A 16,250-nucleotide genomic window follows, 5' to 3' on the forward strand; every position below is an offset into this window, starting at 1 on the left:
TGAGATGAGCATCTAAACCGGTGTGGTGTCCGGTGGTGCATCACAACAAATAGCGAGGGAAGTGCAATCACGTATGCATGCATATTTTGAGCTTGTAAAGGAGGAAGAGTACACACTCGTGCTGATTTCTGCTGTAATTTCCCGCACAAGGTTTAGTACTGAACTTCTGATCTGTCCCTTCCGTGATGTTTGCGACAAAAACCAGAAGGAAAGTTTGGTTTTGGACACGTAAGGATTCCCGTTTCAAGAACGGCCGTACCACCGAACTTCCTCAATTTGTAAAAAACATGATCAAAATTTCACATCAGCATACCACGTTCACGTTTCACCATCAAATTCCTCCCTCGGTACTTTGCACGAGTATATAAACCTCTTGGGTCAATCTATGTGTAAAAAAACATTGCATGCTCTTAACTGCCCAGCGTTCGAAAAGTGTGCAATATCAGCATTGCACACAGAGAATTAAACCGTGGCAAAAACGTGTTCCAGGACAAACACTTGAGCATATTACATCACAGGGAAAAGAAAGCAGGCAGGAGCGCTGGGCTTTGACCCAGATTCCCAACGTCGATCCTATAACGCCAATTCAAGTAAATTCTCTACTCATGATTCTTCAAAGGTCTTCAGACCAACAACAAAGATCCTATAACGTCAATTCAAGTAAATTCTCAACTCATGATTCTTCAAAGGTCTTCAGACCAACAACAAATTTCCGCACACTACATACTCAAAAAGGGGGAAAAACGAATAAGCAAAGGTATAGCAGGGATTTGTAAGTTCAGGCCACCAACACAACCCTCTACAGACCCAGGCATCTATGCTTACGAGGTGTACTCGAAGGGTTGAGGTGGCTGCGGCTCCTCATCTACAGCCATGGCGGATGATCCGGATCCTTGTTGACCTGCAGCAGCTGCCGTGTTGCCAGTGGTTGCTGCAACTGTTGAAGGGGCATCGGTCAACGCGAGGTCCTCAGCTTCAGTGGGCTGCAGGTCCCGGAGGAGGATGAATCCAGAGGGAGCAGGCTTCACCGGGACGTATCGGCTACCTTCGATAAACCTGATGAACTTCTCCTGGGCAGGAATGACACGAGCCGGGTTTGTGAGGAGCTGGAAGGTTGGCTCGGGTTCAGGGGCCTTCTTCTCTGCGGCGTTATCAACCTTGGAACAACAAGAAATACAGGTAAGTCCATGGTGTCTCCAACTATCTTTAAATATACAGCTTTAAGCCAGCTTATGTTAAACAGCAAATTTGTCTGGATCACAATCAAGTAAATTTATTAAATGTCCAGTAATAAACTGCGCTGACTAGTTTTATGAGCTTCTCTCAGCAAGTGTTTGGTTACAGCATTTGTTATACAGTGATTATTGATTACTAAAGACTCGTTACACAAAGCATCATCCCAATCTCAAACTGTTGCTTACTCGTGGATGTTAACACATAGAACACAATGTTACAAAAAGAAAACACAATTAAGAAAAAAGGTACAGTAGCTATTTATTACCTGCATTGCATCAGCATCCTTCTCCTGAGTTTTAGCCGCCTTGCCTGAAGTAGAACCAGAAGCCTCTTCTGTGGCCTTCTCCTGGTTAGCTTTGCTTTCTGCATCCTTCTTTGCCCTAGATTTTGCCTTGGCGTAAGTTGACAAAATAGCCGTTGGCAGCTTCACAGTTGAAGTTGTAGTCTGCTGAGTTGTCGGTTTGGGATACTCGAAAAGAGATGGTTTAGCATGTGACAGGAACTCAAACTTCGGCACTTTCAGATCAGAGTTGAGCCCAATGAAGGCTGTTGGTGAGAAGGCCAGGCTGATGAAATATAAGAGAGGATACCAGTACCAGAACTGACTGAAAACAGCGAGACCAACCACAGCAGTGAGTTTGTCATGCTTGTTCCTTGAGAGGAGCTTGATTGTGACATTCCTACCACCAGCATCGAGAATGCCAGAAGCTAGTATGGCGCCCATTTTGCTCATGGTGTCCTCATGCTTGTCAAGAATTATCTTTTCCAACTGACGCCTGAATGCTCCAACACGAGAATCAAAGGATTCATTGGTCTGGATCATTACCATTGCCATAGCAATTAGTGCTCCCTGGCGCACGAAATCAACAACATCTGATGTAAGAGGCTCCAGCAAGGAGATCGCATCACTTAACCCGGTTCCTGCACAAGATATCCCAACAGCTAAGGCTGCACCATAACGAACATGTGGGTTGTATGATTCAGAGAGCAGGGACACAATTCTTGGAGTCTGCAGAATCACAGAAGAAGGTGTAAGGTGCAGACTAAAAAAGTAGTATTGATGCTTGTGGTCTTGTGGACGAAAGTTCATGTATGATAATCCACAGAAATAGAGTTACACAAACGCATCTAGTTAAACATAAGGTAACTAAATGCAATCTAGCTATTAATTCCACAAACCTGCTCGGGTTCATTGTATAGAACAAATCCAAGAGCCATAACTGCAGTTCTCCGAACATCATCACTAACATCCGATACAGCAAAATGCAACAGCTGATGGATAGCTTTGTTGTTTGCAGTTCCCCTGTAGGCTAGAGCCAATGCGTACATACCACCATAACGTAGTATGGGATCTTGATCTCTAGTCATTTGTTCAATCAAGGTGTCTGCTTCTTCTTCCCTGCCATATACTGTCAACGCAATGCCCAGAGATAAACCCCTAAAGAAAGAGAGCAAGAGAAATGTCAGAATAGGTGCTTCTTGAGAAATACCAAGCAGCTATAGAACAGCACTGACCTTATAATCTTTTCATGTTGTGTATCATGTGCATAAGCAAGCATCTCACTAGCCTTCTCACTGGCAGTCCCAACCATGAGCAAGCCCATGCCAATACCAGCAGCCTCACCAGCCACAGCACTGTCTGTGTAAAGGACATTCTTTATGTCCTCATATATCTCCTCATCTGCTGTGCCCAAAGCTGCAAGCCCAAGTCCCAAACATGCACCATGTTGGATGACCTATATGGCATTGGTTTGGAGTTAGAGAAGTATGCATGAAATGAATAACGAGACAATAACAGGAAGAAACAATAATCACCTCAGCACTGGTGTTGCGAAGACTTTCACGGAGGAACTGCTTGATTCCTTCACCATGATTGGCATGAATCAGACCTAACGCATAGAGGGCACCACCTTCTGAATATGGACTGCCACCACCAACTGCACCACTTTGAGGTAGGTAGGGGGCCATTAAAGCCCGGCCCTGTTGAAGGTGGCCTCTATGAATGACACCTAGTCCAGCAGTTGCACTGAATTTCGCCCAATTGGTTGCTCTGCTTAACCACTCCTGCAATATAACACCAAAATAAGATGGTGAGATGGCTAAAATATATGATGCAGAGGCAGCAAGTAGAAAAATAGAAGTACCAGATTCTCTCTTAGGAAAGTGTCTACGGTAGTTCCTGCATGCATGACTGCATTGGCACATATTGTTGCACTGTGGCAAACACTGTTTCTCATTTCCACTGCCTGCTTTATTGTTTTCAGAATTAAAAGATCCGACCTGTTGAAACAAGAACCAAGCCAAATCAGTATCAGGTGGAAAAGGCATATGCTCAAGGTCAGTTGTCACCATTTAACAAGTAATAAATCACTTTACCTATTGTGGCTATATAGAAATTGCAATGTCAGCTGAATAGAAGTTTCCCCTGATAGTATTCCTTTAATTTTGCCAAGCCTGTCGGTGTGTGCTATCTCATTTGGATCCACAGTATGAGCATTTCCATTCGGTGTAGTTGTGTCATCACTCATCTGAACATCTCCAGCTGCTTCTGTGCCTGTACCCGCACTAGCAGTTTGATCATCTTGTAAAGCTGACCCAGTGTCTGGGTTAGATGGCACAGGGGTCGGCGAGGCCAGACGATTTCTCACATTCAAAAGGAAGGCCTGGTTTTCGTTCTCTACAAGATCGAAAGCAATCTGATAGGCGAGGAGAGCATCATCCTGGAGAATGTGCATAATATCTCATGTAAGCAACTACAAATGGCATCAAATAATGCAGCAGAACAAAGACCAAAAATGTACCTTGCTTCCAGAAAGCAGCTTGTCCAATATGCTTGCGACGGTTTCTGGCTCACCCAGAAACATAAGACACTGGCAAATGCTCAGATAATCTGGATTTGGCAAAGTTTTGTATATTTTAACAAGACAGCGGAGAACCTGCAAAGAGAGTGAGGAATTTGATCAGACAGTTAAATTTTGTTTTAGCAGTTACGCCAGAAATTGGTACAACTCTAAAGATCTATGCATTTGCGTCTAACAAAACTAAATACTGAGTGTGCTAGATAGGCTTTTTACCTCAAAGCGATATTCACGGTGATTAACATATTGATGAGAAAGGTTGATGCAATACGATAGAGCCCCTTGAATATTATCACACCGAACGATTGCTTCCTCCAGCTTATCCAGCCTCCTGCATTCAACAGCCATACCCATGGCCTGTTGATATTTTCCATCAAGGATACACCTGAGATAATGAATTAACATTAGGAACATAGCTAATCCGACGAACTGGCAGATACCACAAATCAATAGAATATCTTCATACTTTTCAAGCATCCTCTCCACTATGGCCTCCAATCGAGGATCAATGTTCTCCTCCTCCTCCGTAGCTTTTGAGGCTCTGGTCTTGATACTGGCATACTCATCTAATGCTTTGGCTGAAAGAGAAAAACCAGCAATTGAACATGATGACCAAAATGTACTACTATGATAGTATCATCCATAATAGCTCAACTCAAGATCCTTCTCACCTAAAAGAGCATGGGCATAATCAGAATCGTCGGAAACATCAAATAGGGGTCCAGCACCAAGTGCATATGACAGCGAATCATTTAGCTCACCCAGGTAGTAAAATACCTACATGATATAGAACAAATTTTCAGCATTAATGTTGCAGAAGAATGACCTTTTCATAGAAATATAAAAATATCAAGACATAATACCTTAGAAACGACTAGTGCTGCAAGCTGCCTCTGATCAAACTCCTCATCTTCATACAAGCTCTCACTGCAGGAAAAGGAAAAGGTTGGAACCTGATTAGTCACTTAAATTATTCGACATACAAGAAAAGGGCACACTTTGTGCTTGCTCAGTCATGAACTAATCACAAAAAATATAGGGCCAGATGGAGTTAATTTGTTGTATGTTACCATCCTAGTACCTAGCTCCATAACTAAAACCCACGTAAAATTGTAGCTACACTATCAAAGGTAGGGTAACTTCCATGAAACGCATAGGCATATAATGAAATCTAACTTGGTGTATACAATTAGAAACAGAAATTAAAGTCAAATCACATACGAAAGGATTCTCCATGTGGAATAAACATTCCAGGAACAAGAAATTTATAATATAAAAGAAAACAACTATCAAGACACATAACCACCTAGAAATGACCAGCTTATCATACTGCATCCGAATTGTGCATTTACTCAACAGAACGGGGAAAGTCCCGATCACATAAAATAAATTTGATGAAGGAAATGATAGACGTGCTTTATTTTCCTACCATCGGTTGAAACCAAGCAGATACTTCCCATCCCCACTTCACACAATGTTTCCCTTATATTTTAAAACATAATTGTATTCCAAAATTTTATGATCAATCACCACTCTCAGTTCTCTCCTACTGATATCCCCCTTTACTTCAGGCGAATAGCTAAGCCTCTCCACCAAAACCCATACTAAATCCAAGCAAGGGTAAGGCTGCAAAACATTGGAATTTTTACTTTGGAGTACCAATTCAGCTACAAGAACCAGTATATGTAGCTATGTTATCACTACAAAGAACACATGAACACGAATTGGCCCTCCGGAATTCCCATCTAACAGATCAGAACCGACCCATGACCTACGTTTCCCTTGCACAAACTCCTGATCGAACTGAATGAATCGGACAACACCAACAGCATCAGGGCAACGTCCCCTCCGTAGTTCTGATCAATCAGCGAGGCAGATCGAAACACTAAAAAGTCGAGCCCAGCCGCGGCGTGCGTCCGAACGAATCGCATAGACACAGCAGCTACAGCGGCGGGAACTAGCATGCCCAGCGGAAGCGAAGAGCGGAGGAGGCAGGACGGCGGGGCTCACATGGTGGGGACGCTGGTGGAGATCTCGGGCCAGAAGAGGTGGACGACGGAGTTGAGGCTGGTGAGCGCATGCAGCTTCAGCTCCGGCGCCGGCTCCTGCAGCATCGCGAGGAGCCCGCTGGCGGAGCTCACCGTGGCCACCGCCGCCATGGCCGCCGCTGCCGTCCGTACGCCGCCGCCGCCGCCGAGGGCGTGCGAGGGTTTGGGCGTCGCGAGTTCTGCTTGGATGAGTCGGCTCGGCGACGACACGGGAAGGCGAAGTGAAAACAACCAGAAGAGCAAGGTGCGGTTTGCAAATATAGAAACCGTACGAGGGTTGAGTCGTCAGCCTAATCGGACTCGAGGAAACGTATTCTTTCGATAGGGAAAAGAGTTCGGAAATTTCTGTTTTGTTATCTTTCCTGTATACAAACTTTTCTCAAATTATTTTGTAAAGCATGTTTCTGTAAAATAAAAATATAAGAAATACCGAATTTTATAGGAAGACATTATCTAATATGCGATAAATAACACTTCCCATCCATCTATAACACTCGCCGTTCCACGTAGTTGTATCATGTCAAATCGATCGATTTTTTTACATTGCACATGATTGACAACTCCTCGCTCCAACGCATGGCAAATGACTTAGGAACTCATAGTTTGCACATCAAGAGTAGAAACGCATGTTAATTTTTCTGTCTACTTACACATGTGTGTTTGGTGGGAACTCATAAGGTGTCATGGTGTTATCGGGGAACTTATTTGGCTACGAGGATGGTCCTCCATTTATTGGTGTTTTTGTGATCACGGTGTAAACTTAGATTCAAAATTGAGCATATCTTATCTCCTAGTCGTACTCCATTATTAGGCCTTACCCTTATAACCTTATTCCTTGCTTTGTGTTGAGACTGCGCTATTTCAGTTTACCAAGCACGAGAGACTGCTAATAATTAAGCATAGCGACCTTAGTTAACATCGAGTGAATTAAAGACTCTTTCATGTATGGCCCTTTATGTAAAAAAGTGCAAGGGCACGTCTGCCATCAGAATTGAGTTACGAGGGTTTTAGTGCAATTATCCATGTGATCTAAATTCTTCGCCCTCTTTTATCCTGTTCCCCTCGGTCTTCAGTCTCTCCACTCCACACCCCCCGATTTCTCCCTCGTCAAATCTGCCAGCTTGCTACTTGGAGTAAGGAAAGGTAAATCCTATTTGCATGAATTCTGATGAAGATTCCACCTATGGCCATATCTAGTCCGTTAAGTGTTAAGCGTAAGGCGATTTCTGCTATCATTTTTTTGCATTCTTCAAATTTGAAGCCGCCGTTTTTTCCTATGGTTCCGCTGTCGCTTGATCGGCTTCGAACCCATCATGCAGCGCCATTAGAACTCCGTAACTATATTACTGATGATTCTTGGAAATTAAAGTAAAATTTTACTTACCTGTCTTAAACTCTTAATGTCAATGGCTGCACGCCATATGTTCGTCGAAATAGCTATCCGTAGGGTATGGGCCAATTACTCCTTTTATAGTATTTGAAGCGAATCTGACAATGTTCTTACAAAATCATCATGTAAACATAATGCTGTTCGAATCTTTAAAATTCATTGCTTATTTCCTTTGACCATGTAGTTGATGCATTCAGCGAAGGACTCTTGTCCATTGCTTTCATCGAGTCCTTTAGACTTTAGAGTACAATAGAACCATTTTGTCAGTCTACATTGATGCTAAAACTGCATACTTTTAACTATATACATATCTTAGATGCTTTCTGCATTACTTGCTCCTACACAGGAGGGATGGAGGTCAAAGTTACATGGCTTACAAGAGAACACCCAGTACCTCCCCTTCTGCTGGCATTCATCACAGACATAGGCCTTAGCCATGTCCAACTCAAGCTCATGCCTGTGTCGTGGATTGTTCACTCGGCGTGGCAGCTTGTCTCCTTCCTTCCTGAGTGCTTCATTCACCTCAGAAACTCTAGATTCTGTGAATGGGAATGCTGTTGCACCGTAAGTTGAGATTGCTGTCCTGCCATCTGTTTTTAGAACTTTACCATCCAAACCAAGTATCAGGAGCGCTGGGATGCCCTTGATAGCGAATATTCTTGTAAGCTCTTGCCTAGCAGTGTCAGAGTAAGGGATGGCAAGCCATGGTGTTGCACTTAGGCTTTCTTCGAATTCCTCTTTACTGCGGTCTATAGAAATGAAGATAACCTCAAAGCTTCTAGGTCTCAAGATTTTCAGTTCATTGTACACCTCCATGAGCTGTTTCGTGAAGGCACGGCAAGGTGGGCACCAGTGTGCCCCAAAATACAGGCCGACAGTCTTGCCAGTAAGGTCAGCTATAGAAACCTGAAAAATTGTCATAGGAGGTTGAAATTTGACTAAATGGATTAGAAGGGATAATGCAAACTAGAAATTGATGCAAGCCTAATATATGAGACACTTAATATGGCTTCACAATTATCAACAACTGCACATCACCATGGAAGTGTTGTTGGTCAATGGTTAGCTACAATCAAATTATCTGAAAATTTTCCCCAATGGTTGCTACCATGTAGTTTGCTTATACAATATTAAGAAACTACAGTCGTTTTCATCGTGTGTTTTATGCTTTATATGGCTAGAACTATAAGATAAGTGTAGATAGATTAATGATATATATTAATCTTCTGTTTCCAATTAATATGTTATCTTTTCTTGTAGAACAAAATTAATGAGATCCTAACATGTATAATATTGTGCTTGAATAATAGTTTGTATTAATGTGCACTGTTTGACTCCTTTCTGCAAGGTTTTGTTGTTTCCCTGTCATGGATATGCCTACTGACACAGTTTCTCAAGTCTGTATCTAAACCATTTTTCTCACCTGAATCACGTCCTAGTTTTTTCACAAACTTTCTAGTGCAGTATCAAACATATTACCAATTAACAGAGCGGTTCATGAGATTTTTGCTCACCTTTGTGCCATATGCACTTACGACATAGTCTCTGTCCTTGCAGCCAAGAAGCTCCTGAAGCTTACCTCCTTGTCTCCTGGCATCATCTATGGCCTCCAGCTCCCCTCGCCTCTTTACACTGAAGGGGTATGCTTCTGCTCCGTACTCCTCAACCAGCTTCACTGCATCCTCTTCGAATCCTAACTCACCAGATGGTGTTACTGACAAAGGAATCAATGCGGGGATGTGCTCAATTCCAAAATGGCTGCACAACTTTCTCCTTAGGCTGGAGTTGAATGGCAGAGCGAGCCATGGCATGCTTTTGAAGTGATCCAAGAAGCTGGTCTCGTCATGATCAAGTGATATGAAGATAATTTCGATATTCTTGCCAGTATTGCGGAGCATTGTGTAGATTTGGACTAGCTTTGGGGTGAAGTTCCTGCATGGCCTGCACCAGTGAGCTGAGAAGAAGAGGCAGGTCACCTTCCCTTCAATGGAGGACAGAGGTACTTCCTGCTTTTTCACAAATGATATCAAATTCTTTCAGTCAGACATATTTGGTAAAACAAGAAGTATTTTTCTTTTGAGAACAAGCGCAGCAAAATTGAACACACCGTTTTTTTTACTATAGTTTAGTTTTAAAATGAAACAGTAAGTGCTATTACTTTGAAAGAATGATGTCAGGTACGTATGTTTGCTATTTGACCTCAGGCAGATAATTCCTTTTATGCATGGGGAAGTAAGGACCACAACGATTTTCTCCTGGAGAAGCTCTACAAAATTGATGTTTGTTTACTGGGGTTAAAACTTGCTCGCATACCAACATGTTTCGGAACATAAACTTAGGTAGGAACTAGTTACGCAGAGTAAACTGAAAAGTCCACGCTTCATTTCTGAATGGTGTCAGAAAACAAAATTCATTTAGAACATTGGGACAAAACAAAAAACGTTTGAAGATCAGAGTTCTGCCATTCCTCTCTCACCTTTCCTCCATTGGATAGAAGAGATTGAACACCAGCCAGCTGTAACATTTCCACATGTTTCTTCACCTCCTCCCTTCCTTCCATCTCTCCGCCTTGTGCCTGTGTGGCAACAGCAATGAAACAAGAAAAACGTTTGGTTGTCTTTAGGTTCCGTCGTAAACATCGATGCTTCAGGTTTTAAGGATGGATGGCTGTTCCTACGAATGGCATCTTTGGCATGTTGTGTGTGCAATTGGTCGAGTAATATTCTAGCAATATGCTTTCCAATATCCCAGCAGCCGTGGTGAAAACAGCAAGGTCGGATAAGGATAAAACCGACGGGCAACCGGGCACCAAAGCTGAGCAAGTGCGCATGGGACGGCAAGCAGAACAGAATGGTGTGCTCATCCTCCAAACCAAATCAGCATGGATGCCGGATGGTGATGTGGACGGCAAGGCGCCCCGGCCCGTGCGATTCCCCTTTACCGCAGTTGCTGTCTGCTCCTCCCTCTTTCTGGACTTGCAATTTGTAATCCGGATACGCCCTGCAGTACAGCTTCTGAACTCTGCTAATTTTGGATGCCTGTCGTTCCAACGCTCTACGAATTGGAGGGATTTTCGCTCTGACTGTCTGTATGACACAACTGTTGGGAGAGCGTCAAGTGTCGCGCTCAACACTGGAACCTTTTTTGTACGGCTCGGTTAATTATCGTTGCAGTTTCAGCTTGTCAAAGGTTTTTCGTCTGTGAGATTGTAAGATCAACTGACGGCGTTCTACTGGCGTTGGCGTGTCCTTACGGCCCAATGATGATGGCCCTGATGATAACAAACAGCCCAGGCCGCCAGGCGTCTAGTAGCCCAATGGCGGCAGAGGCCACCGCTCGCTGGCTCGCTGCTGCCGCACCCCGCAAGCCACACGCGCGCGAGCGGCCAAACTTCCGCGTGCCGTGGCATCAGCTGCTGCTGCCGCGTGCCGGCTCCGCACCGCACGGCTGCACCGCGGCGGCATCGGCCGCGCGCCCGCGACGTTGGACGCTGGCGCCTCCGCGCCGTTCCCGCAACGAAATTTACAAAGCCCCTACCGCCTCGCTGGGTCCGCGCGTACGCCACGGTATTTCTCGGCATACTAGTCCGTTCCTAGCTACTCTACTCCTACTCGGCTTTCTCATTTCTGCCTGCGTGCAGCAGCGTCCGTCGCGTAATCTGAAGGGCCCCGGAGAGGCAACGTGCGGCCGGTTTCTTTGTCGGGAGCCGAGAAGCATCCTCGCAGTCGCAACTCGGGCACGGCAGCACAGGTCTCTCCACAGACAGGACGAGACGACGACTCACGGGTCGTCCGTCTACAAAAGCACAAAGGCCTTTATCGTTCTGCGCCTGCCTGCGTTACCTTCGCCTCGAATCAACCAAACGCTGCCCGATGCAGCAGGGGTCTCGACTTGTCCTCTACGTCGCGAGGAAGGAAAGCGCGTGTACGCGCTAAGGGCACGGTCGCTGCGCTCTGACTCGGCAGCCTTCAGCCTTTCACACTGTGGCCGTGCGCATGCGGAGCCGCCTCCTCGCTTTCCAGCTTCCTCCTCCCAAACTTTCTTCCCAAGAATGGGGTCGACATCGTCACGTCGCTGTGACTGTGTCAATGCAAGATGAAGATGGCTTGGCAAAGGGAGGTGAGTGAGAGCGACCCGTAGGATAGGGTCGAGCAAGACGAGGGACGGGGGTGGCCATCTTTTGCAGCTCGATGTCGACCTCCCTCATGGGGGTTCATGAGATCACAGTCCCTATCTGCGAAGCCCTTTTGCCACCGAAATGCAGTTTTTTTCCTTTGATTTGAAAATACAACTCTGAAAAATGAACCATAAATCATGTCATCATATCAACTCTACAAGCCACCGCAAACACATAAGTCTCCTAAAAAGTAAAAAAGAAAAGAAAAATACAAACCCATATTTGAAGAAGGGTGGTTCAATTTTGATCTCACATATTTAAAAACAAAGTAAACACTTACAAACCCGAAAACCTTTTCTATTTTGAGCTAAAATGAGTAGGTCCTCTTGGAGTCCTGGTTCTACGTGGAGTGCCACATAGGTCATACTTAGCCAAAACTTATTTGTTGGCGTGAGAAGCATTAGTAGCTATTTAAACGGTTGGGTTTTATCTTGATTCGAAGACAAGGAACGAAAATTAAATAAATGACGTGAAGACTTTTGAGGGGAAAAAAGATTTGTCACCCAAATTGTCCTCCAGCGACCCTTTTATTATACCCTGTTCTCCCCTAACAAGTTCAGTACCGCACACAACTCGTCACCCTCGTTCTTCGCCCACTCTTGCGTAGGTAGGCTCCCCCCACCACGCCACCGCCCTCCGTCGCAGCTGCGCTTCAGTCCTCTCTCCCTTCTCTCGTTGACGTCCCCGTCGTCGTCCTCTTCCGCCGCCGGAGTGGAGTGGGAATTCACCTGGACTTGGATTGACTTCTTTGGCTGGTACGGAAAACCTTGCTAGCTTGCCATCTGCAGAATCTTCTCTTTGCTGCTTCATCGCATAGATGCTCGATTCTGTTTGGTTGACGACTTGACGTTGCGGATTATTTGCTTGGTAGGGGTACTAATAGCAGTTCATATTTCCAAAAATTTTCAGTGGTTCAACTGAACCCCCATTCCCCCATGCAGTTCGTTCGTGATCAGCTTGTTAGGAAGCTGAAGTTCCTATGTACTCAGTCGCTTTGTAGGGCATTTGTGTTTGACCAAATGTTTAAGACTTGTAAAATTTCAGCTGTAAAAAATGGCGCTTCAAGATGTGTCCCTATTCAGTTTTCTTCAGACTCCCTGAAGAAATAGCATCAGTTACTGTGTAGTGTATAATGGGAACTTGTTGGCGATGCGCTGATCACATGCAATTTCTGTAAAGTTAGCCAAAGTCTGGAACGGTACACATATATCCATTCAGTATAACGAGACTAGTTCATGTTTGGTTGGGCCTGCTAGTGTCATCATATTATTTGTTACACGCTACTTTGCGCCCATCACAATGTAACTTATGCTGCTATGCTGAACTTACATATGGTGTTCCTTTTGAATAGATCATATGGTGCCATCGGAATCACAGATTGTAGTCGAGAAAAATCCTTCCACGAGTGTGGATGCCAAAGAGCAGATTATAACAGTAATGCTTGTTCGTAGTTTTCATCTTCTTTGCTAAATAATGAAGCATTGCTAACAGGAATGTTGCTGTTCTGTCAGCTTGTTTCAAGCAAAGATAAAGAAGTATCTACTACTATCGTGCGAGGTGCAAGCTCATTAGAATCACCAAAAGGTGCTCAAGAGGAGGCTAGCTTTATGGGTAAAGGTGGAGAACAACAGTTTGGCTACCAGCCTAATGTGTACGGCTCTCAGCCACAAACACTCTTTTCTGGAGGTTAGGATGTATTTCTGTCTCTCTACGTTGATGCATACTCCTACCTGTACATTATTGCACCAGATAAAAGCATGACTGCATGAGGATGTTGCATAGCATGGTCTAAAATCTCTCCAAGAAACTCACCCTTCTTTTGAAAAGTCCGGTCTTAGCTCTACCTTGGCCTCATGGAAGGGCAGAAAAACGTAGTTTGAATTTTCCCAATTATGTTTTTGCTGATTGATAAGGCAGCATATTGTCCTTTCATGATTTTCTACCTTTTTAGGGCCCATGATTTCTTTTCCCTGCTTGACTTGATCTAAGCCTTTTACTTTCTTCTTCAGGTTATTTGAACCATTTGGGTCAATGGGAAGAATATCCATATGTTGCGAGTGTGGAGAGACTTGATTCTGCATACCCTGTAAGTATTGGGCTGTTGATCTTTTCCTGCTTCCTCGTTTTTCCTGATCAAGTTTTAAGTGGTTTTACGGGAAAACTGGTTACTAATGTTTCTCCTCGATACGCAAATAATCCACAGGTGATGTATGGAGCTTACTCCCCTCTGTCAACCTTTGGAGACAGCCAGTCATATTTCCCTTTTCTCTACCCCATGTCAAGTCCTTACTACCAGCCGGCTGCTTCTCCAAGCATGGGATATTCAAGTTCTGCTACAGGAATATCACAATTTGATCCTATGCACCAGTATTACCTTCCTGACGCACTCTACTACTCACTGACTCCTGGCTTCCATCAGCCTTTTGGTTCCTTTGATGCAGGTGCAATTTCATTTTTCTTAATATATTTTGTGGCTCCTCGTAATATATATGAAAATTTAATTTCTGTTTTCAGTATCACATATATTTTGCTATATTATAGCATGGCATTTGTACTGATTTTGTGGAGTTGTTGCAGTTCCAATGCAATCTAGTGGTGTTTCTGAAGTTTTTGGGCAAGGAACTGCACCCCTGAGTTCTGGAATGGTATGCGGTTATGCAACTGTATTTTAGCATGTTTTTCATTGATTACATTAGTGGTTATGCAATTGTATTTTAGCATGTTACCTATACCTACATTGATTTTAAAAGTCAGTTTTGTATTTTTTTTTCCTTTTACTGCACCTACCATGTGACTAATGTTGTTTTAAAACTGATGGCATGCATTCTTGCAGCACCAGGAATCCATGGATAACTCTGGATCATATACTGCATTCCAACAGGGTGGTAAATTTGGAGGCAGTACACCATGTTGGAGGGCTAGTAGCAGATTTGGCACCTTCAACAAAGGCTTCAAGCATGAGAAGGGCTCTGTTGACTTTCTGAATGAGCAAAGCCGTGGTCCAAGGGCTGCCAAAACAAAGAAAGAAGTGGAGAGCTCTTCAGCTGAGGACAAAAATAAAAAGACATTGTTAACAGTTGATCCTGAGAAGTATAACCACCCTGATTTTGCCACTGAGTACAAGGATGCCAAATTCTTCGTAATAAAGTCATATACTGAAGATCACATTCACAAAAGCATAAAGTATAATGTCTGGGCAAGCACTGCCAGCGGGAACAGAAAGCTAAATGCTGCTTATCGTGAGGCAAAAGAAAGAGAAGATTATTGTCCTATTTTCTTGTTTTTCTCGGTATGATCATTCACTTCACTGTTAGTTTCTTTTTTATCTTTTTTGCTGAGAAAACAGAACAACTTTTTCAGACCTAGGACCACAAGGTTACAGTATGATTTCTTTGCAGGTTAATGGCAGTGGTCAGTTCTGCGGTGTAGCTGAGATGATTGGACCTGTTGACTTTGACAAGAGTGTTGATTACTGGCAGAATGACAGATGGAGTGGCCAGTTCCCTGTGAAATGGCACACTGTTAAGGATGTCCCAAACAACCTCGTTCGGCACATCATCCTGGAGAACAATGAGAACAAGCGCGTGACAAACAGCAGGGACACGCAGGAGGTGCAACTAATGACATGGCCCCTTGTTAAATCCTTGTGTTGATGGGGTTCCTTTTGAGCAGTAATAAACTTGACTAACTTGCAGGTGAAACTGGAGCAAGGTGTCCAGATGCTAGCCATCTTCAAGAACCATGGAGCCGAGACAACCATCCTTGAGGATTTTGACTTCTATGAGCAACGAGAGAAGGCTATGTTGGACGATAGGCAGCAGTGGAAGGTACAGTGTGCTGAAGCCAAGGCCCAGAAGCTGGTGAAGACCAGTGCAGCTGTGGGCATTGTGACTCAAATCTCAGACACCATTGCACAGGCTGTCCAGCTGGAAGAAACCAAGGACAGAGAAATCAGACTGAATGTTGGAGACACTGCAACTGCTGAGAACGCTTCTGCTGCTCCTGTGAAGCCTGAAGAAGCCATGCCAAATACGGCGGAATCTGGAACAAAGGAAAGTGGTTGATTGTTCCTTCACCTTTCATGATTAATTATGAGGAGCAGCTGTATCTGATGATATGTCATAGAGGCGAGATGGAAAACGGAGTACCCAAAAAATGGGAGTTGCTGGCTATTTTGTACAGCATAGGCTAGAGGTGAAGGCACCTCATCTGTTTTCTTCTCTGACTGACTTTCACTGAGCCCCCTCAAGAATGATGCCCAGTGACTTAGCGATGAGGGTGAGCTGCATTTAAACGTGGGAGTAAATTAGCTTTTGTATAGCTTACAGTTGAATCACTACTACTCTATTAGCCATTTAATTGCATTTCCCCAGCGACCTGGTCACCTTACTCAGTATTGTTATGTCGTTTTTTTTTTCAGTGGCACATTGCTTATTCCATCAACAACTGTACATTAGAAATATCCTTGTCAAAATTTAAAAAAACTGTACCTTAGAAATACGTGAAATTGCTTCAGAGTTCAGACTCTCACCAAATTCTGC

At 44.0% G+C, this 16,250-nt stretch overlaps 3 protein-coding genes and 1 long non-coding RNA gene across 8 annotated transcripts; 2 read left to right on the forward strand and 2 right to left on the reverse strand.

Moving 5' to 3' along the window:
- Positions 1–585: 585 nt before the first annotated feature.
- LOC117865633 (26S proteasome non-ATPase regulatory subunit 1 homolog A) lies at positions 586–6,357 on the reverse strand. Of its 2 annotated transcripts, XM_034749862.2 has the most exons (13): positions 6,105–6,356; positions 4,958–5,021; positions 4,766–4,871; positions 4,561–4,672; positions 4,311–4,479; positions 4,038–4,172; positions 3,613–3,956; positions 3,381–3,516; positions 3,052–3,300; positions 2,752–2,972; positions 2,416–2,674; positions 1,502–2,245; positions 586–1,157 (listed from the first exon to the last, which is right to left on the reverse strand). In XM_034749862.2, the coding sequence occupies exons 1-13, from the start codon at positions 6,251–6,253 to the stop codon at positions 822–824; spliced, it is 3,024 nt and encodes a 1,007-aa protein (XP_034605753.1). In that variant the 5' UTR covers positions 6,254–6,356; the 3' UTR covers positions 586–821. The 2 variants fall into 2 exon arrangements, with proteins under 2 accessions (XP_034605753.1, XP_034605752.1); XM_034749861.2 differs by having other exon boundaries at positions 4,311–4,672; positions 6,105–6,357.
- Positions 6,358–7,127: 770 nt separating this feature from the next.
- On the forward strand, positions 7,128–9,395 carry LOC117865821 (uncharacterized). Its single transcript, XR_004642640.2, has 4 exons — positions 7,128–7,285; positions 7,879–8,096; positions 9,090–9,172; positions 9,256–9,395. It is a non-coding gene; the product is annotated as an uncharacterized lncRNA (long non-coding RNA).
- Positions 7,671–10,343, reverse strand: LOC140223371 (probable nucleoredoxin 3). The gene is made up of 3 exons (XM_072295148.1): positions 10,009–10,343; positions 9,047–9,538; positions 7,671–8,438 (listed from the first exon to the last, which is right to left on the reverse strand). The coding sequence occupies exons 1-3, from the start codon at positions 10,090–10,092 to the stop codon at positions 7,845–7,847; spliced, it is 1,170 nt and encodes a 389-aa protein (XP_072151249.1). The 5' UTR covers positions 10,093–10,343; the 3' UTR covers positions 7,671–7,844.
- A 1,906-nt stretch (positions 10,344–12,249) lies between these two features.
- On the forward strand, positions 12,250–16,098 carry LOC117863474 (YTH domain-containing protein ECT3). 4 transcript variants are annotated; one of them, XM_034747187.2, is made up of 9 exons: positions 12,250–12,464; positions 13,061–13,143; positions 13,221–13,395; positions 13,719–13,795; positions 13,913–14,150; positions 14,287–14,354; positions 14,543–14,998; positions 15,108–15,320; positions 15,405–16,098. In XM_034747187.2, the coding sequence occupies exons 2-9, from the start codon at positions 13,066–13,068 to the stop codon at positions 15,771–15,773; spliced, it is 1,674 nt and encodes a 557-aa protein (XP_034603078.1). In that variant the 5' UTR covers positions 12,250–12,464; positions 13,061–13,065; the 3' UTR covers positions 15,774–16,098. The 4 variants fall into 4 exon arrangements, with proteins under 4 accessions (XP_034603078.1, XP_034603079.1, XP_034603080.1 ...); XM_034747188.2 differs by lacking the exon at positions 13,061–13,143 and having other exon boundaries at positions 13,201–13,395; XM_034747189.2 differs by lacking the exon at positions 13,061–13,143.
- The last annotated feature ends 152 nt before the right edge of the window (positions 16,099–16,250 follow it).

This window comes from Setaria viridis, chromosome 7, assembly GCF_005286985.2.
Source record: "Setaria viridis chromosome 7, Setaria_viridis_v4.0, whole genome shotgun sequence".
Classification (NCBI taxonomy): Eukaryota; Viridiplantae; Streptophyta; class Magnoliopsida; order Poales; family Poaceae; genus Setaria; species Setaria viridis.

What these genes read in the sequence shown, in the direction of transcription:
- LOC140223371 (XM_072295148.1), bottom strand. Translation starts at nt 10,092, where the DNA reads ATGGAAGGAAGGGAGGAGGTGAAGAAACATGTGGAAATGTTACAGCTG. An exon ending in TTCTATCCAATGGAGGAAAG is followed by an intron (nt 9,539 to 10,008) that starts GTGAGAGAGGAA and finishes GTGAAAAAGCAG; the next exon opens with GAAGTACCTCTGTCCTCCAT. An exon ending in TAAGTGCATATGGCACAAAG is followed by an intron (nt 8,439 to 9,046) that starts GTGAGCAAAAAT and finishes ACAATTTTTCAG; the next exon opens with GTTTCTATAGCTGACCTTAC.
- LOC117865633 (XM_034749861.2), bottom strand. Translation starts at nt 6,253, where the DNA reads ATGGCGGCGGTGGCCACGGTGAGCTCCGCCAGCGGGCTCCTCGCGATG. An exon ending in TTATGCCCATGCTCTTTTAG is followed by an intron (nt 4,673 to 4,765) that starts GTGAGAAGGATC and finishes TTTCTCTTTCAG; the next exon opens with CCAAAGCATTAGATGAGTAT. An exon ending in TTCGCAACACCAGTGCTGAG is followed by an intron (nt 2,973 to 3,051) that starts GTGATTATTGTT and finishes AATGCCATATAG; the next exon opens with GTCATCCAACATGGTGCATG.
- LOC117863474 (XM_034747187.2), top strand. Translation starts at nt 13,066, where the DNA reads ATGGTGCCATCGGAATCACAGATTGTAGTCGAGAAAAATCCTTCCACG. An exon ending in GACTTGATTCTGCATACCCT is followed by an intron (nt 13,796 to 13,912) that starts GTAAGTATTGGG and finishes AATAATCCACAG; the next exon opens with GTGATGTATGGAGCTTACTC. An exon ending in CACCCCTGAGTTCTGGAATG is followed by an intron (nt 14,355 to 14,542) that starts GTATGCGGTTAT and finishes GCATTCTTGCAG; the next exon opens with CACCAGGAATCCATGGATAA.